Below are 20,524 nucleotides of genomic sequence, written 5' to 3'. Positions count from 1 at the left end.
AAACGAACATGAAACATCTTTTTCTCTCTACCTGATCCTTCTAGGATTTGGCTTCTCCAGTTAGATCTTCTGTGGACTTGATGATTTACTGCAACCAGATTACAACTATTTATACTAATCATTGTTTTAATTTTTTCTTTTTTGTTTCCAAATGGTTTATGCTTTGTATCTATCTCTGCTGTACTATGACTTTATTAATGTTACTAGCTGTATTGCCTATTGTCTAATTTATAAGATTGCCTCTTGTATTACCCTGTGTGAAACCAGGTGTCCAACAAAATCAGTGATGGCTAGAAGTCTTGAGTTAATCCACCATATACACATAACTCTACATAAAATAATTGTAATAGTGCAACTCTAGATATGGGAAGAAGCCACAGGGGAAAACATTTCCTGGATCATAATAGACTAGTAATGCAAGCAATCCAGAGAATTTTAATTATCATCAACAGGACCTAATCCAAAAAAATAACACATTGAGTGACCTATCAACAGAATATCTGTCTGGTCTAGGAATGAGCCATTCCTAGCACTGTGCCACAAAATTGGTCATGAAATGTCTCCGACGGCTGGTCAGATTTTGACCAAGGGGAAGCACTGTGAAGGAAAAATGTTGCCTGCCAGACACTGTGACTCCCACAGTGAGCCCTCAGGATGGAGACAGCGCACTGAGGGGAAGGTGGGGAAGAACAGGAGAGCAGCCCTAGACAGCTAGGTGCTTAGCAAAGGAGTGATTTTAATGAGCCCAGACTCTTGCATCTTCCCATATACAGAAAAGCACTAAATTCATTAATTCGAGGTATCTGGTTTTCCTTAATTATCAGTAATCTTTTGGTATTGTGGCTACCTGATCTTTGTTGCAAAACTCCTATAAATCCTGGTTGCTCCCTTACCTCTTTGGAGCAGCCCTTCAGAGCTACTCTGGGCTTGAAGTCCACAGAGAGTCATTGAGTGAGACATAATTCTCAACTTTTGGGCTGTGTCTTTTTTCTTCAGTTGACAGAGGCAAGGACGTCAACACATCTGTGTGTAGCTCCAGGTAACACACAGTTCACTTATCCCATAGGATTTTTTCACAGCTAAGTATTTTAAGCCAGGAATCAGAATAGCAAACCTGGTTTCTTTCCTTTCATTCTTCTCACCAGCCCTCAAGGTACAAAAATGGGTAACAGACCACTCAGTATTCTAGATACACTTTAGTCTTGGCTGAGTGATTTAGAATGTTGGTCTAGAAAATCTCCTAAACATCATCTGGTCCCATTTATTTTCCTGTGGTGTGTCCTGGGGCTCATTCAACTCAACAAACCTTTGTACGGATGCGAAGGTCCACAGGTAGTGGGGGAAGAGGACAAAACATAAGGCGGGCTTCTCTCAGCCCAAACATGCTCAAATGCCTTTTGCGTTCTCCAGGGCAAAGATTTAGTGTTATGCTTAAAAACAGATATACTAAACAACTCAGCAGGTAGCTTCTGGAAAAGCAATACTTCAGAATCAGCTTGGGGTTGCTGCAATAATTTGTTCACTCCAGGAAGCCAGGGTGTGAGCTAGATGGAAAAATTGTTTTCTTGTCAAAGCTCAGAAAACCAGGGTACTGCACAATCTGGAGATGCTGTAGCTTATCTTTTTCTTTTAAAGATGGTGAGCTTCTAGGGCTAATCCTAGCTCCTTATAATATGTTATTTGGCATAAAGATTTTAAAAGCTTAGCCTGAGCCGTGCTGTGGGACTTGATAGAACTGAGGGAAATCCAACATGCCTTTTACAAACAGTTCCTATGGCTGGCCCATTTAATCAATTGGAAATCTCACCACAGAGGCAACTTACCTTAGTTAATCTTCTTGCTGACTCTCTGTTGGGTCATTTACACTCTCAACCTGACAATTCATGTCAACTGTAACCAGAAGGGAAAACAAAAAGGTTAAATGTTTGTTAAACCCAAGTCTCTTAAATATATTACAATGGCCTGTGAATCGCTACATTTCTGACTTCCTATCTTATACCTCTTTTCAATTTGTTTTCATTCATTCATTCAAGATTTGGGGACCACTCTTGCAGATTTTTACTGGTCAGGGGATGGGGAGGGCAGAATTGCCTCTTTACTAAACTGTAGGAGCTGTTTTCATTTCATACCGGATTTGGGGGTTGACATTACACTCCTTAGGTAAATGCAAAGGCTTTAATAGATGTCTAAGAAAATAAAGGGAAAACAAAGCCAACCAGATCATCCATGCACAGAGAGGTAAGCGGCTCCCTCTGAAACAGCAATGCTAGTAGGCCTGCTGGGTTTGCCAGGTTCTCAATTTTGAAATTCAAAACCGACCCTGAAAACTTGCCAATGCGTGCAGTGGACACCATGAAACGGAAAAGCAAAACATCTAACCAGATCACACAGCAATGATAAAACATGTGCATTTACTTTGCTGTGTGTATTAGTTTATGTAAGTATTTGCATACAAATAGCACACATAATTAATGTCTTTGTCCAGAAGGAGCCCAGAACAGGCACAGCAGACACTCTGGAAATTTTCAAGGGTCAGTAGGTTTAATTAGATTGGTATTGCTAAAGCATCAAAGCCCATATTATATACCGAGAGACTTAATATACAGATGAACAATGGCCAGACCATACTTGGCAGTAGAATTCTGACTTCAAAACTCTGCAGCAAGCAGCTCAGAACTTGGTCAGTGACTGCCAGCTTCCCTGTGGTTTGCTCCATGCTCCCAACACAGGGCCAACCGGGGAAAACCAAATCTTCTCAAACCAACCAGCCACTTCTGGTTAACCCATCTGGCTTCCTCTTGCAAACAACCTCCTGTCAAGGGTCTTTGAAATCTTCCCTTTTGTTAGATAGAAGTTCCCCGCTTCCCTCCTGCCTTTGAGTTGGCCAAACGTAAGTGATAAGAGCTGACACCCATGCTCTGGATGTGTAACCTGTTCTCATTTGGGTAATCTTCATTTGTTTGAACAAAATCAATCATCCACATCTCTCTTTCTTGAACACGAAAACCTGATTCAGGTAAAACAGTGGCAGGGGCTGGATTTCCTATTCCAAAGAGACTTGAAAGAGGGAATGGCTGGTTGGCAGCCCACCCAACTCTCAAGGAGGAAGGTTTTAAAAGCAGGTCTCTCTGTTCCTGCTGCAAACACTCCTTGGTTTCTCACCGTGTGTGAGCCCACTCTTTACCCCAGGTGTAAACTGGCCAGATACAGCAAGGGTGCCCATAAAAACGAACACTGTGCACACTTTCCATCCTGGCCCACAGAGTTACTGTAAGGTTGACCATCTCAGTGTGGGCTGTACAGAATAAAATATAGGAGAGTGTTCCTTATCTGTTCCTTCCTCCAACTCAAGGGTCCCTAGTTCTAAAATCTATTAATAAGTGTTAATAGGAAAAGCATCTGATGAGCAATGTTAACTATGTTTTTTTTATAGCTGAGACTTTGTGCTCAGTAAACTCTATAGTGAGGACTGAACCTTAGTATTTAACACATTTATGCCCCTTTCATTTAGTGAGAATTGCATTACCTTGGTATTTTTCAGAACATGATTTGTAGAGACCTAGTTAAAAATCATGTTTATAGTGTCACAACCTGGCTGGGAGGGTTTCACTCAGCTGAGTATGACTATCATGGAGTGACTTTTAATGGATGAAATCTGGGGTTTAAAAATATTATTTTCCTAGATAATGCATGTGCATGCTCAGTCGCTTGGGTCGTGTCCGACTCTTTGCGGCCCTGTGGACTGTAGTCTGCCAGGCTTCTCTGTCCATGGGATCCTCCAGATAAGAATGCTGGAGTGGGCTGCCACGCCGTCCTCCAGGGAAGGGTTAAAAAAATAATCAGTTTGCACTGAGTCAAAGATAGGTTCAAAGATGTTTTGTAGAACATGGGGAATATAGCCAATATTTTGTAATAACTATGAATGGAAAGTAACCCTTAAAATTGGATAATTAAAAAAAATTAAATTAAAAATCAGTTGTTGCAAAAGAGCATATAATTAAGGGAGTCAATGAAGGTGAGGGCATGCCTATAGCAGGGTGGAACGCATGGTATAGGAAACTGTTTAAAACTACCAAGTAATTTCTAACAGTGGCTGAAATTTTCTCAAGGTCATTATCAACCCAAACTGCAAGATTTTATATATACATGTTGAAAACTGACCAACAATTCTGGCTCTCCTAAGCTCTGTGGGCAAATGGAATTGAATATTTAGAAATCATGTGTGCCTAAATAGCTGTTTTTTCTAATGCAAATGATGATCTCTCAGAGGGTCTCCAGTGTCATGGTGCGGGGGCAAGGTGATAATATTCCTGAGGCTCACAGTCTTTAGATGCCTTCAAAATGAGACATGACCAAAGAAAGGTTTTTGGAAATTGATAAAGTGCTTTTAAAGACTCACTATGTTTCTGGCCAAGCCATGTGATGTGATACAGTGAGGTGGAGTCATGAAATTTTAAGAATAGCCCAGATTCAAGCCAGGCCTCCTCTAAATGCTGAGTAGTTCCATAGAGTTCACCAGCTGGACTTCAGTTCAGTTTAGCCTTGGCATGACCCACTCTTCCCTTGGTGCCATGAAGTAAGAGTAAACTGAGGCACGTGCTTTTTTTTTTTTTTTTGCTATTTTTTTTAAAAAAAGGCTGTCAATTTTGCCAATTCCCAGTAGAAAGCGGTTTTTGAACTTTACCCTGTTCAAACTGAACATGCTGATTCATAGACCAGCTCCTTTAATCCTAGATTACACAGAGAAAGTGCGCCAGGTTTGTGGTTTCGGTGACTCAAATAGCTCAGAAACTTACCATCAGGACTGGTGGAGCTCTCTGTGTCAACAGAGCCTTCGCTCTTCACGGGAACTCTCCGTGTGTTTCCGCCTTGATCTGAAGAAGACGACAGTCCTTGATTAATAGAGAATTGGAATGTCCTGACTGCCAATTGTTCTGTCATCCTCCACTGCACTCTTAAATTTAAAAATACTCCTGGGATTGAATTTCTTTTGCAGAAGAGGTTAAAGGAGGAAACAGTAGGCTGAGTTGCTTGAATACTTCAGTGCTGTCATAGTCTAAATTCTCTTTAATTTGTGAAATAATCACATACATACATGCACAAGTTCTCAAATTAGAAAGCAGGTAACACGAAAGCAGGGAAACTTGGTTTAATCAGAACAACCCACAATTTGAATTTGGGGAAATTTGTGTGTGAGTTTAGGTGGCTTTAATTTTGAAGAGAGTAAAAACAGAAAATCTATTTTGCCTTAGGCATGACTGAAAGCTGAAAGATTCAGTCTCCTGGCAGTGAGGATTTTTTTGTTTAAACACAAATGAATGTCTCAGTTGTTCCCCTAGAAGACATCCTTGGATGCTGCCAGTCCGGACTACCGAGAATCCAGTCTTTAGTTAATTTCTGTTGTAATTTTTCTCTACTCACACAACTTCATAAGACTTGTCCTCCATTCACTGTGGCTAAAGCTATATAACAGACTTATGTGTAGTTGTAAGGGCACTGGTTTTCTTTTGCTTTTCATGATCTGATATTTGTACATATTAAAAATTGATCACTATAATAAGTCTATTTAACATCCATTTTTCTTTTTGTGAGAAAGTTTACAGATAGTCAAAAGGACAATAATCTCTTGCTTCTTAGATATCTATTATGTTTTCACAACTTGAAGAGCCAGGGCATTTGAAAATACAAATAAAGTACTGGAAAAACCCATAATTTCAAAGTTTTTTTTTTATTATTTATGTACTTAAAAATAGAATATTAAATTGAGTTTCATTACATGAATACTTATTGAGTTCAGAGTATGTTCAAGCTGATCTTCCTGTTCGTGAAGCATCAAGGCTAGGAAAGATCCAGTGTATAATCTCTTCAAAGGCAGATACCTTCAACTTGCACTTTTGGTAATGATTTACTGAAGCTGAGAATCAAGAAGTAAGGTCACTAATCTTAGCCTGGGTAGATGGAAGGTAGGAAGGTCAGTACTTAACAGTGAAGAAAGTCATTTTATATTTGAAGACTGAAGTGCAGGGTCGTTTAAGTGCAGATACCAAAGAAGCTTTGCATCTGATGCTGAGGAAGAAAATTGAGAATCAGACGCGTGGGAATCTGGGAGACGTCTTCGATTTCTGGCTTGGGAAGATCCCCTCGAGGAAGGGCAACCCACTCCAATATTTTTGCCTGGGAAATCCCATGGACGGAGGAGCCTGGTGGGCTACAGTCCATGGGGTTGCAGAGTCAGACACAAGTGAGTGCCTAACACTGTTACTTTTCAGTACAGAATAATGTCATATCATTGACAACATGAGAGTAGATGAGAAAAGTCAGGAATAGGATAATATAAGAAAAAATGACTCCTGGACAGCCAAGTCCTACAAGGACAACATTAAAGTGACTGTGTCCATGAGCTTTTTTCACTAGTTTCTGAGGATGAGTTTGGGAAAGTGAAAACAAAACTTGAAACTTCCAACTGGACTTAACATCATATTTTTTCTCACTGTCAATTCTAGAAAATAGACAATGTTTCAACTGCTCATCAACATATTCCTTAAAGACACAATTACAGAAGAAACCACTGATGGATATTTTTCTAAGCTTGAGAGCAGGGATCTTTGCTAAGTATCCCTCAAAACCGAAGAAATAAGAAAAAAAAAAAAAATGAAATGTCTGACTTTATATAAACACAGACTTTGAGGTGGGAAAAATTACCATAAGAGACGTTTTGCAAAAGAAGTATAAATTGAAAAATATTTATACCTTTTATCATGGACAATGGGTCTATATCTTTGATATATAAAGTACTTCTAAAAAATAGAGGTAAATATTAACAATTGGATAGAATACGGAGCAAGAGATCTAACAGGAAGTTAATAAAAAATGAGAATGGCCTGCAGTTATGTGAAAATGTGATTCACTTTGATACTAATGAAAAAAAATGCAAGTTAAGACTACACTAAGAAAAAGATTTCTGCCTAAAATAACTATCATAATGTAGGGTAATACTCCCATCAAGAATAGATAGAGACATTGAACAGATTTGAGAAATTATTTTAAGGCACTAGAGAGCCATTAAAGGAGTTTGAGGAGGTGAAAAATGGCGAACTTGACATTCCACAGGTACAAAGAAGTTTAAGAGAGCTTCCAGATGTTTTTAAATGAAGTTTGGGTGAGGGGAGAGGGGCAAAACTTGGAGGCCAGGGCCCACTAAAGAAGAGGTGCTCTGACAAGTACCTCAAGTTTTCTTTGGGATTCCCCTGAAGGGTCATACTCTGGGGGCAATGAACTTGAAACAGACCAGTTCTTAAAAGAAATCTGAAGACCAACTTTTAATCAACTTAATCTCTGACTAGACTTCAGTGCTCTGCTCAATCCTACCTGCCTTTAAGAAGCAAACATAATCCTCTCGGGAAGAAGATAAAGTCATCCAGAGGCTCAAGTCATCACTACAATTTTTCACATATAGTGTCTAGCATTCAATAAAAAAATACCAATCATTCCAGAAGAACAAGTACGGATCACTGAAAACCAAGACAGTAAAACAATATATAGAGACATGTTAGAGATATTACTCATAGATACAACTTTAAAATATGGTTAATGACTTTAAGGTTTGAGTGCCAAGAGGGTGAATTCTCAAGGTAAAGAAGTTTATCAGATCACTGGACTAAACACTGTATTAAAAAAAAGTCAGATGCAAATTCTGGAACTGAAAAATATATAATACTTGAAGTTTAGAATTCAATAGGCAGATGTGGCAGTAATAAGACACAGCTGAAGAAAGAATTCATAAATTGAAAGCTAATTTAGAAGAAAATATAAAGAATATTAAAGATGAAAGAATATAAAGATGAAAAATATAGAAAAGAATTATTATGATCCCCAAACAAAATTAATGCAAAGCAAAGCTCATTCAAGTCAATCATTATAAAACTGCAGAAAATCATGGTTAAAGAAAAACTATAAAATTAATTAGTGAGTAAAGAAGGATTCACTTCAAAATAGCAACAATAGGAATTATAGATGACATCTCAATAAAAATAATGGAATCCAGAGACAATGTAATGATATCTTTAAAGTGCTTGAAGAAAATAATATTAATGTAAAATTTCATACCTAACAATATCTTCTTTTAGACTTCAATTTGAAATATTTTCAGGGTTAAAATAGTAGACTTACACTGAAGGATTTTCGCTATACTAAAAATAAAAATTCTAGGTAGGTTATAGAACTACATTTGAAAGGTACCATGGAAAAAGACCCTCACATCATTAAGCAAAATTTCGTACATAGGAAAAATAAAACATTAACCATAAGGAAAAAGACTAGTAATCTGGAAAACATTTAAATTAGCAGCTTTAGTTTATCAAAATGCAGCATTAAGACTGTAAAATAAACCAGAGTAGAAGATTTGCCATATATATATACACATTTAGCACAAGAGTCCTTGTATATGTGTGTGTGTGTGTGTGTGTGTGCACATATGTATATATAACTCACAATGGACTTATATATAAAACAATATAAAAGACAAGGAAGCCAATAGAAAATGAGCAAGACACAGACAGACATGTCATAAAAGAGGATATCTTACCTGGTCACTTGCTTTCTTGAATGCCTTTTACCAAACATCGCAGTATTTAAAAGCCTCAGCCTTTTCACTATAAACATAACTACAAAATGTTCTAACTCCTTGGACACCATCAGAACTTCTCAAAATACAACATAATTGTTATATTTTATAAGATATGATTACTATAGAAGGGATGTTAATTGACCTAACACTGTTTACACATTATTTATTTGACTTTCTCCTTGGGGTCACTGTGATGGCATCTAGAAGTACCCGTGGCTGATTCTTCCAGGGAATCTCTTTCAATGTCATGACTATTAATGGTAATAACCTTGATGATATTACTATAGAGAAACCTCTCTGACATCACAGAGAACTTTCTAGCTAACAGGATGCTAGTCAATTGAATAATGCTCAATGAAAATAAAGGAGCATACAAAACACTTCTAAGAGCTGGGTGAGAGAGGAAAAAAGTTGAAGAAAGCAAAACCCAAAAGGCCAACCAGACAGTAAATATTTAAGTTGCTGGCCTTATGTTTTGTCTTTTCAAACTCATTGTTTTAAAATATATTTGAGAATTCTCAGGTTATGCCATCATATTGGCACAGATTAGCATGAAATGTCAGGGCAAGTTTCAGATCCGTGACAGAGAGAGAAGAAAAATCATAGTTGTAGCTCTATATATTGCCATGTTGTTGAGCAGAGGTCTCTTAAATCTGCTTTTGAAGATCCTAATGGTATGATTATTGGTATTTTGAAGATCCTAACGGTATGATTATTGGCATCTAGTTCTTCTAGATGCCATCACAGTGACCCCAAGGAGAAAGTCAAATAAATAATGTGTAAATAGTGTTAGGTCAATTAACATCCCTTCTATAGTAGTCATATCTTATAAAATATAACAATTATGTTGTATTTTGAGAAGTTCTGGTGGTGTCCAATAATACCTAATGGTATGATTATTATTAATGGTAGACATTATTCATGTATTCATCATGAGTGTACATGATCCGTGTGCGTGTGGTATGAATATATGACTATGCACGTGTGCGGTGGCATGCTTATGTGAACGTGCAATTGCATATGTGTATGCAAGTGTGGGTGTGTGTGCTGTTATTTGGAAAGAGGGAAAGAAGAATGACAGTTACTTATTACTCTCATGTATGTGGAACTGTTATTATCCTAAGGGCTTCTCTCCTGCTGGGCAATGCATCTGAGTGCCCCAGAGAAATGATTCCATTTCACACAGACAACAGAATCTGATCAAAACAAAAACTGTCTCTACAGCCTATTTATTTCAGTTTGCCTGTCCCTCCCCTCATTTTGATTGCTGCTGCTTAGAACACAAACAAGAGGTACATTTCAGGGCTCCTAGCAGGAGATAAAAGATGCTGAAATAGAAAGAGTCTGGGACAGTCAGTACCAGTTCATTTTCAATTACCAACCTCAACTGTCCTCTTCAAAGCCTTGATTATGATAACCTTTTGTAGGTCAGTTGCATTACATAAAAAATAATAAATGAAGCAAGTCTTGCCACAAAGAAAAGATGCTGAAATGCATATAGAATGCAGTTAACCAAATTTTTAAATACACAAACATGGAGAGATATTAGAGGATTCTCCAAGTATTTCTTTTGAGATTTATGTTGGCAATAAACTCCATGCAACAAAAAGAAGTACAAATAATTATTGTTCAGAATGTGTAGTTCCCTAGGTATCATGACAGCTACAGAAAGCAGAGTTGTCTGGATTCAATTCTATTGAATTAAATTGGTGTTGAACCAAAGCAAGCATTCTTGAACCATCTTGACTTTTGCCATTATCTATGTTCCAACTTACTCTTAATGTAATGGATTTCCAACTTTACTATTAATGTAATGAATTAGATAATTATTTAGAAAGGCTTACTTCCTATCTTCACGCCTATGGGAGCTGACTTCATTGTTCTTTGACATTGGGCTTGGTCATGGAATTTGCTTTAGCCAATGAGACATTAGCAAAAGTGAGTCAAACAGAGGTCTGTGAAATGCACTTGTTCTGTTGGGGTTTGCCCTCTTCTGCTCCTGCCTTTTACCCCAAAAAGAACATGCTTCAGGGAAGAGCTGAGCGAATAAGACCTAAAACTCAGTTCACAGCCTGACATCCTTCCTGGCCCAGACCAGATGGGGTTGATCCTCACATCTGTGAACAAAAGAATGGACGATTGGTGTTCTAAGCCTCTGAGATTGAAGGCACGACTGTGGTGAAAACTCATGTTTAATAAAGTGAAAGTCACCCAGTCGTGTTCGACTCTTTGCGACACCATGAACTATACAGTTCACAGAATTCTCCGGGGTAGAACACTGGAGTGGGTAGTCTTTCCCTTCTCTGGGGTGTCTTCCAAACCCAGGGATCAAACCTAGGTCTCCTGCACTGCTGGTGAATTCTTTACCAGCTGAGTCATCAGGGAAGCCTAAGAATACTGGAGTGGGTAGCCTATCCCTTCTCCAGTGGATCTTCCTGACCCAGGAATTGAACCAGGGTCTCCTGCAGCCCAATGCTTAATAATGTGTTTTTAATGGACTCTGCCTTAACATTGCTTCTTAATTTTGTCCCATAGCAATTACAGCTATAAAACTGTGAGCTTAATTTGTGCCTAATCTTTTCACACATAATAATGTGTTAGCTTTGGTATCACCTGAAAGCATCTACAGGACTGACAGGGATAAAGTAGGATAGTTAAATAGTTTAGTTTAAAAATCCCACTAGAGGGAATTTGAAGGGAGTTTGGGAAATTCTTGTAAACGAATGAAGCCGGTAACCTAGCAACAATCTACCCTACCTTGAAGGAAGGCCAGGTGCATTCAAGCACCAGGCACACTCAGCCACAAGTCCTGAGTTAAACACACAAGGGGACTTCCCTGGGGGTCCAGTGGTTAGCAGTCTGCCTGCCAGTGCAGAGGACACAGGTTTGACCCCTGGTCTGGGAAGATTCCACATACCACGGGGCAACCAAGCCTGTGTGCCACAACTGCTGACGCCTGTGTGCCTTAAAGCCCATGCTCTGCAACAAGAGAAGCCATTGCAGTGAGAAGCTGGTGCCCTGCGACTAGAGGGGAGCCCGCTCCCCACAGCTAGAGGACGCCTGCACTCAGTGAAGATCAATGAAGATCTGGCACAGCCTTCAAATAGATAAATGCAGGCCAACAGGTATGCAGTCTGAATCTTGTTAATGGTCCTTGAAGAGCTGCATTTCCGCATGTAGACAAGACAGGATTATAGGTGAAAGGGGGAGGAAATTAGGTGAAAGGGGACATTACACTGAAACCTGAGATGAATTGTCATACTAGTATATGTCACCAGCCTTTTGCTAATATACATATGATTTTAATAGCCCCGTGACACTCCCAGCTAGACCACATGGGTCAAAGGAGGAACTAATGATGTAAACTTTGACATCTATCCAAAAACGAGGAAGAGGGTGGTCTTCTCCCCGCCTCTCCACTTTTTCTCTGATTATAAACATTTAGCCCTCTTTGTTCTCAGGGCTGTGCTGCCTTTCTTTGCCTGCTTGTATCTCTCACAAGCATCCCATGCTAATAAACTCTCTGTTTGCCTATCACTTTGCCTCCTGCTGAATTCTTTCTGTGACAAGACTAAAGAACCTGAGCTTTGGGAAGTTCTGACACCAGGGGAACAGTTTCAATGAAAAGACAATGGGTTTGAGTCCCCTCCTGCTCAGGGATCCTGGGTTCAAGTCCCAGTCTGAGTTTTGGCTGGGTTGGAGCTCCATCTCAGAAAGACTGCAGTTTTAGGACTATAAATGGTGTTTGTGTGAAATTTTGAGAAACACAGAATTAATGTATAGAGATTAGAAGTCCATTTACAGGCTAAAATCTATTGCCTAAAATGGAATAAAACTGGTCACAGAGTTTAGGGCATTTGTCACATATATTTAACTTCCAAGCTCAAATGGAAGGAAGCAATTATTCCATGTGCATAAACATCAATTTATGTTCTTTTCAAGCAATGGATTGTTAGGGGAGATGATCTCCATTAGACCTTAGAGTGCCAAGTTCACTTTCTAGGTATAGAATCCAAGTGCAACTAAGCAGAAGGAGATCAGAGACCAACTTATGCAGGAAGAACAGAGTGTCAGTGAAAAGACAGAACTTAAAGAGAAGCGGAGTCTGTGATATGCTGTGTTGTCATGATGCATTCCCACAAACTGCTCTTTATAATCAAGGCACCAACATTATTTAAAATGATCATAAAAGTCAGTGATGTGACTCCTCTTAGTGATGTGGTTCCAAGAGCCGTAAAATAAATATATTTAGCCTCAGGAAAAAAGTTCCAGTCCTTAGTAATGGTGTGGGCTTATCTATTTACATAGCTGCTTGAGGAGCATGCAGGTTTCACTTCCAGGTGTTTTGTGATAATATGTTAAGGGTACAAAGGGTTAACACCACTCCTAGGAAAATTCATCCAAAGTAAGGGGAAGCAAAATAAACCATGCAGCATTTATTGATAACAAAGATCACTACCCACTCTTTCCACAACCAATGACACACAGCAAGCCATGAATCCAGCCCCCACAAATTCCTTCTCTCCGTTGGGTATGCCTTTGTTTCGCTTTTTGTAACTTCCTGCTTTGTTCCTCATGACAGATTCTGAACCTCAGGACTGTCTATTTCTGGCCACCTTTCTGGGAAGTGCAACATTAGTGTCAGGGGATGGATGGCACATTACAAATGCAAACCCTACAGGGACTCCTTAGGGAATGAAGGGGGCTCCTCCTTCAAGGGGGTTTCACCTGGGACTCTCCAGTACCACCTCCTCTGCTTCCTGCTTATCCCAAAGATCTTGACTTATTTTCTCTTCCACTCTCTATTTGGTGAAATTCCTCTTTTAAAAAATTTCTCATACAAGTAATTAGATCCAGGCATTTGTTATTGGTCTGCCATTCCTTTAGCATTTTCCTCCCAGCAAGAGATACTAACATAGAGAATCATAGTGAGTTTTCCTGTCTCTTGGGGGAAATGAGGAGTGAAGGTGTTCATGGCTAGCTTCATGCACTTGTGGAAATTTCCCTGGGCTGCTTCTCTCCCAGTTGGGCAAGTAAATGGTAGCTGGTGGTAGTGGTGAAGTAGTGTCTGACTCTTGCGACCCTATGGACTGTAGCCCACTAGGCTCCTCTGTGCATGGGATTTCCCAGGCAGGAACAGTGGAGTGGGTTGTCATTTCCTCCTCTAGGGGATCTTCCCAACCCAAGGATTGAACCTGAGTCTCTTGTGTTTCCTGCATTGCCAGGTGCGTTCTTTACCAATAGCACCACCTCGGAAGCCCCTAAATGGTAGCTAGTAAGACCCTATTCAGGATTATTTCAGTCTACTAGAGCGAGGGGGAGGGTTGGAGGTAAAACCAGGCTCATGCCTTCTCTTTGTTGTGGCTACCAGCCCATTCTTTGGGTTCATTTGTTTTTATTTGTATTCATTTGCTTGTTATACTTATCTGCTTTCATATCATTATGTCTGGGTGAGTGAGATTTAAAGTCTGATTTCATATCACCATCTTAAACCCAAGATCAGGTATGTAGACTCTCTTGATTTGTGGGACAGTGTATTCACTCTGGGTGTCTCACATACATAGCCTTTGTCAATAGCAGGTTTGGGGAATATTTATCAAAGAATAGCTCTGATCAGACAATGTTATGGACTGAATATTTGTGACCCCCACCCCAGATTCATATGTTGAAGCCCCAACTGGTAATGTGACTATATTTGGAAATCAGGCCTTTATGGAGCTAATTTAGGTTAAATGAGGTCATAATACTGAGGCTCTAATCTCACAGAATTGTGGCCATATAAGAAGAGGGACATCTCTCTCCCTTTGCTGAATAAGGGCATAGTGAGAAGGGGACCACGTGCAGGCCAGGAAGAGAGCTCCTGCCAAAACCCAATCAGCCCAGCACCTGGATTCGAACTTCCCAGTCTCCAGAACTGTGAGAGAGTAAACTTCTGTTGTTTAAGACTCCCAGTCTGTGTTTTTTTGTCTAATGACAATAAGATATACTCAATTTATAACTAGTTCACATTTCTTTGGAACAAAGGTACAATTGTAAACCATTTACACTGCATTTAACCTATTTTCTCCCAAAGAACCCCAATCATACAGCTGCTACTTGACCACCCTACCTGTGGTGATCACTTGTAGACACATGCCTTTGGCTCCCTCTCCAAAGCCAAATAATGAATGACTATTCTCAACAGTGAAAAACTGAAAGCATTTCCTCTAAGATTAGGAACAAGACAAGGATGTCCACTCTTGCCACTTTTACTCAACGTAGTTTTGGAAGTCCTGGCCACAACAATCAGAGAAGAAAGCGAAATAAAAGGAATCCTAATTGGAAAAGTAAAATTGTCACTGTTTGCAGATGACCTGATGTTATACACTGAAAATCCTAAAGATGTGACCAGAAAACTATTAGATTTCTTCAATGAATGTAGTGGAGTTGTAGGATACAAAATTAATACACAGAAATCTCTTGCATTCCTATATACTAACAAGGAAAACCAGAGAAATTAAGGAAACAATTCAATTTACTATCACATCAAAAAGACTAACGTACCTAGGAATAAACTTACCTAAGGAAGTAAAAAACCTGTACTCAGAAAACTATAAGATACAAATGAAAAAGATCAAAGACGACATGAACAGGTGAAGAGATATACCATGTTCTTGGATTGGAAGGATCAATATTGCCAAAATGACTATACTACCCAATGTAATCTACAGATTCAATGCAATCCCTATTCAATTACCAGTGGATTTCACAGAATTAGAACCAAAAATTTTACAACTTGCATAAAAACACAGAAGACACCTAATAGCCAAAGGAATCAATGGAGCTGGAGGAATCAGGCTTCCCTGACTTTAGGCTATATTACAAAGCTATAGTAATCAAAACATTATGGTATTGGCACAAAAACAGAAATACAGATCAATGGAACAAGATAGAAAGTCCAGAATTAAACCCAGGGCCCAATAGGTACCTCATCTATGACACAGGAGGCAAGAATATACAATGGAAAAAAAGATAATATCTTCAGTAAGTAGTGCTTGGAAAACTGAACAACTACATGTAAAAGAATGAAATTAGAACATTCTCTAACACCTTATACAAAAATAAATTCAAAATAGGTTAAAGACCTAAATGTCAGACCAGAAACTATAAAACTCTTAGGGGAAAACATAAGCAGAACACTGACATAAATCACAGCAAGATCCCCTATGACCTACCTCCTAGAGTAATGGAAACAGAAAGAAACAAATGGGACATAACTACACTTACAAGCTTCTGCACAGCAAAGGAAACTATACTCAAGGTGAAAAGACCACCCCCAGAAGGGACGAAAATAATAGTAAATGAAGCAAGTGACGAAGGACTAGTTTCCAAAATATACAAGCAGCTCATGCAACTCAATACAAGGAAAACAAACAACCCAATCAAAATGTGGGCAGAAGATCTAAACAGACATTTCTCCAGAGAAGACATACAGATGGCTAAATAAACACATGAAAAGATGCTCAACATCACTCATTGTTAGAGAAATGCATATAGAAACTACATGTACCCCAACGTTCAGCACAGCACTAGTTACGATGGCTAGGACGTGGAAGCAAGCTAGATGCCCATAGGCAGATGAGTGGATAAGGAAGATGTGGTACATATACACAATGGAATATCACTCAGCTATAAAAAGGAATGCATTTGAGTCCGTTCTAATGAGGTGGATGAATCGAGAGCCTATGTAGAGTGAAGTAAGTCAGAAAGAGAAAGACAAATACTGAATATTAATGCATATATACAGAATCTAGAAAGATGGTACTAATTATCCTACATACAGGGCAGCAAAGGAGACACAGACTTTTGGACTCAATAGGAGAAGAAGAGGGTGGGATGATTTGAGAGAATAGCATTGAAACATATACATTACCGTATGTAAACTAGATAACGAGTGTGGGTTTGATGCATGAAGCAGAGCACCCAAACTGGTGCTCTGAACAACCTAGAGGGATAGGGTGTAGAGGGAGGTGGGAGGGTTTCAGGATGGATGGGACACATGCATACCTACTTATATCTATGGCCGATTCATATTGATGCATGGGAAAGACCATCACAATATTGTAAAATTATCCTCCAACTAACATAAACAAAATTAAAAATAAAATAAAACAGATTTAAAGGACAAGAAAAAAAACTACAATAAGATATCACCTCACACCAATCAGAACAGTCATCATCAAAAAATCTACAAACAATTAATGCTGGAGAGGGTGTGGAGAAAAGGGAACCCTCTTGCACTGTTAGTGGGATTGTAAATTGATACAGCTGCTATGGAAGACAGTATGGAGATTCCTTAAGAAACTAGGAATAAAACTACCATATGACCCAACAATCCCACTGCTGGGCATATACCCTAAGAAAACCATAATTGAAAAAGACACATGTACCCCAATGTTCATTGTAGCACTATTTACAATAGTTAGGACATGGAAGAAACCTAGATGTCCATCGACAGATGAATGGAAAAGAAACTGTGGGACATATATGAAATGGAACACTTCAGTTCAGTTCAGTTCAGTCACTCAGTCGTGTCCAACTCTTTACAACCCCATGGACTGCAGCATGCCAGGCCTCCCTGTTCATCATCAACTCTCAGAGTTTACTTAGACTCATGTCCATTGAGTTGGTGATGCCATCCAACCATCTCATCATTTGTCATCCACTTCTCTTACCACCTCAATCTTTCCCAACTTCAGGGTCTTTTCAAATAAGTCAGTTCTTTGCATCAGGTGGACAAAGTATTGGAGTTTCAGCTTCAACATCAGTCCTTCCAATGAATATTCAGGAATGAATTCCTTTAGGATGGACTGGTTGATCTCTTTGCTATCCAAGGGACTCTAAGAGTCTTCTCCAATACCACAGTTCAAAAGCATCAATTCTTCAGTACTCAACTTTCTTTTATAGTCCAATTCTCACATCCATACATGACCACTGGAAAAATCATAGCTTTGGCTAGACGGACCTTTGTTGGCAAAGTAGTGTCTCTGCTTTTTATTATGCTATCTAGGTTGGTCATAACTTTTCTTCCAAGGAGCAAGGGTCTTTTAATTTCATGGCTGCAGTCACCATCTGCAGGGATTTTGGAGCCCAAAAATATAAAGTCTGACACAGTTTCCACTGTTTCCCTATCTATTTGGCATGAAGTGATTGGACCTGATACCATGATCTTAATTTTCTGAATGTTGAGTTTTAAGTCAGCTTTTTCACTCTCCTCTTTCCCTTTCATCAAGAGGCTCTTTAGTTCTTCTTCACTTTCTGCCATAAGGGTGGTGTCATCTGCATATCTGAGGTTATTGATATTTCTCCCAGCAGTCTTGATTCCAGCTTGTGCTTCTTCCAGCCCAGCATTTCTCATGATGTACTCTGCATAGAAGTTAAATAAGCAGGGTGACAATATACAGCCTTGATGTACTCCTTTTCCTATTTGGAACCAGTCTCTTGTTCCATGTCTAGTTCTAACTGTTGCTTCCTGACCTGCATACATATTTCTCAGGAGACAGGTCAGGTGGTCTGGCATTCCCATCTCTTTGAGAATTTTCCACAGTTTTCTGTGATCCACACAGTCAAAGGCTTTGGCATAGTCAGTAAAGCAGAAGTAGATGTTTTTCTGCAGCTCTCTTGCTTTTTTGATGATCCAATGGATGTTTGTAATTTGTTCTCTGGTTCCTCTGCTGTTTCTAAATCCAGCTTGACCATCTGGAAGTTCATGGTTCACATACTGTTTGAGCCTGACTTGGAGAATTTTGAGCATTACTTTACTAGCATGTGAGATGAGTGCAATTGTGCAGTATTTTGAACATTCTTTGGCATTTCCTTTCTTTGGGATTGGAATGAAAACTGACCTTTTCCAGTCCTGTGGCCACTGCTGAGTTTTCCAAATTTGCTGGCATATTGAGTGTAGCACTTTCACAGCATCATCTTTCAGGATTTGAAATAGCTCAACTGGAATTCCATCACCTCCGCTAGCTGTGTTTGTAGTGATGCTTCCTAAGGCCCACTTGACTTCACATTCCAGGATGTCTGGCTCTAGGTGAGTGATCACACCATCGTGGTTATCTGGGTCATGAAGTTTTTTTGTATAGTTCTTCTGTGTATTCTTCCCACTTCTTAACATCTTCTGTTAGGTCCATACCATTTCTAACCTTTATTGTGCCCATCTTTGTATTAAAAGTTCCCTTGGTATCTCTAATTTTCTTGAAGAGATTTCCAGTCTTTCCCATTCTATTGTTTTCCTCTATTTCTTTGCATTGATTGCCGAGGAAGCCTTTCTTACCTCTCCTTACTATTCTTTGAAACTCTGCATTCAAATGGGTATAATCTTTCCTTTTCTCCTTTGCCTTTAGCTTCTCTTCATAGCTGTTTGTAAGGCCTCCTCAGACAACCATTTTGCCTTTCTGCATTTCTTTTTCTTGTGGATGCTCTTGATATCTGCCTCCTGTACAGTGTCACGGACCTCCATCCATAATTCTTCAGGCACTCTGTCTATCCGATCTAATTCCTTAAATCTATTTGCCACTTTCACTGTGACAATAATCATAAGAGATTTGATTTAGGTCATACCTGAAAGGTCTAGTGGTTTTCCCTACTTTCTTCAATTTAAGTCTGAATTTGGCAATAAGGAGTTCATGATCTGAGCCACAGTCAGCTCCTGGTCTTGTTTTTTGCTGACTGTGTAGAGCTTCTCCATCTTTGGCTGCAAAGAATATAATCAGTCTGATTTTGAAATTGACCATCTGGTGATGTCCATGTAGAATCTTCTCTTCTGTTGTTGAAAGAGGGTGTTTGCTCTCATCAGTGAGTTCTCTTGGCAAAACTCTGTTAGCCTTTGCCCTGCTTCATTCTTTATTCCAAGGCCAAATTTGCCCATTACTCCAGGTATTTCTTGACTTCCTACTTTTGTATTCTAGTCCCCTATAATGAAAACGACATCTTTTTTGGTTGCTAGTTCTAGAAGTTCTTGTAGCTCTTCATAGAACCATTCAACTTACAGCTTCTTCAGCATTATTGGTCGGGCTATAGACTTGGATTACCGTGATATTGAATGGTTTGCCTTGGAAACGAACAGAGATCATTCTGTCATTTTTGAGATTGTATCCAAGTACTGCATTTCAGACTCTCTGTTGACTATGAGGGCTACTCCATTTCTTCTAAGGGATTGCTGCCCACAGTAGTAGATACAATGATCACTTGAGTTAAATTCGTCCATTTTAGTTCACTGATTCCTAAAATGTCGATGTTCAGTCTTGCCATCTCCTGTTTGACCACTTCCACTTAGCCTTGATTCATGGACCTAACATTCCAGGTTCCTATGCAATATTGCTCTTTAGCATCGGACTTTACTTCCATCACCACTCACATACATCCACAAAACTGGGTGTTTTTGCTTTGGCTCTGTCTCTTCATTCTTTCTGGAGTTATTTCTCCACTGATCTACAGTAGCATATTGGGCACCTATTGACCTGGGGAGTTCATCTTTCAGTGTCCTATCTTTTTGCCTTTTCATACTGTTCATGGGGTTCTCAAGGCAAGAATACTGAAGTGGTTTGCCATTCCCTTCTCCAGTGGACCAGTGGTCACCATTATCTTCATTACCTCACCATAGTTTGGCCTCAGGTCAAATAATTAGGAGGGAACACAGTCCCGCCCTTCAACAGAGAATTGGATTAAAGATTTATGAGCACGGCCCCGCCCATCAGAACAAGACTCAGTTTCTCCATCTGTCAGTCTCTCCCAGCAGGGAGCTTCCATAAGCCTCTTATCCTTCTCCATCAGAGGGCAGTCAGACTGAAACCCACAATGGAACACTACTCAGCCATAAAAAGGAACACATTTGAATCAGTTCTAATGAGGGCGATG

General features: G+C 39.4%; 1 protein-coding gene across 3 annotated transcripts in view; it reads right to left on the bottom strand.

Moving 5' to 3' along the window:
- Positions 1 to 20,524, bottom strand: part of MACROD2 (mono-ADP ribosylhydrolase 2) — a 2,305,220-nt gene that overhangs the window by 16,964 nt on the left and 2,267,732 nt on the right. For all 3 annotated transcript variants that reach the window (XR_009740200.1, XM_061435643.1, XM_061435644.1), the window contains exons 17-18: positions 4,797 to 4,874; positions 1,824 to 1,890 (exon numbers count right to left, since the gene is read on the bottom strand). Coding sequence is in view for 2 of the 3 variants with exons in the window: in XM_061435643.1 (XP_061291627.1) it covers positions 1,829 to 1,890; positions 4,797 to 4,874 (140 nt within the window). In the remaining variant the exon portion in view is untranslated. The remainder of the gene's footprint in view (positions 1 to 1,823; positions 1,891 to 4,796; positions 4,875 to 20,524) is intronic.

This window comes from Bos javanicus, chromosome 13, assembly GCF_032452875.1.
Source record: "Bos javanicus breed banteng chromosome 13, ARS-OSU_banteng_1.0, whole genome shotgun sequence".
Taxonomy (NCBI): Eukaryota; Metazoa; Chordata; class Mammalia; order Artiodactyla; family Bovidae; genus Bos; species Bos javanicus.
Note: the sequence above shows the minus strand (reverse complement) of the source record. Positions and strands in the feature narration are given on the sequence as shown.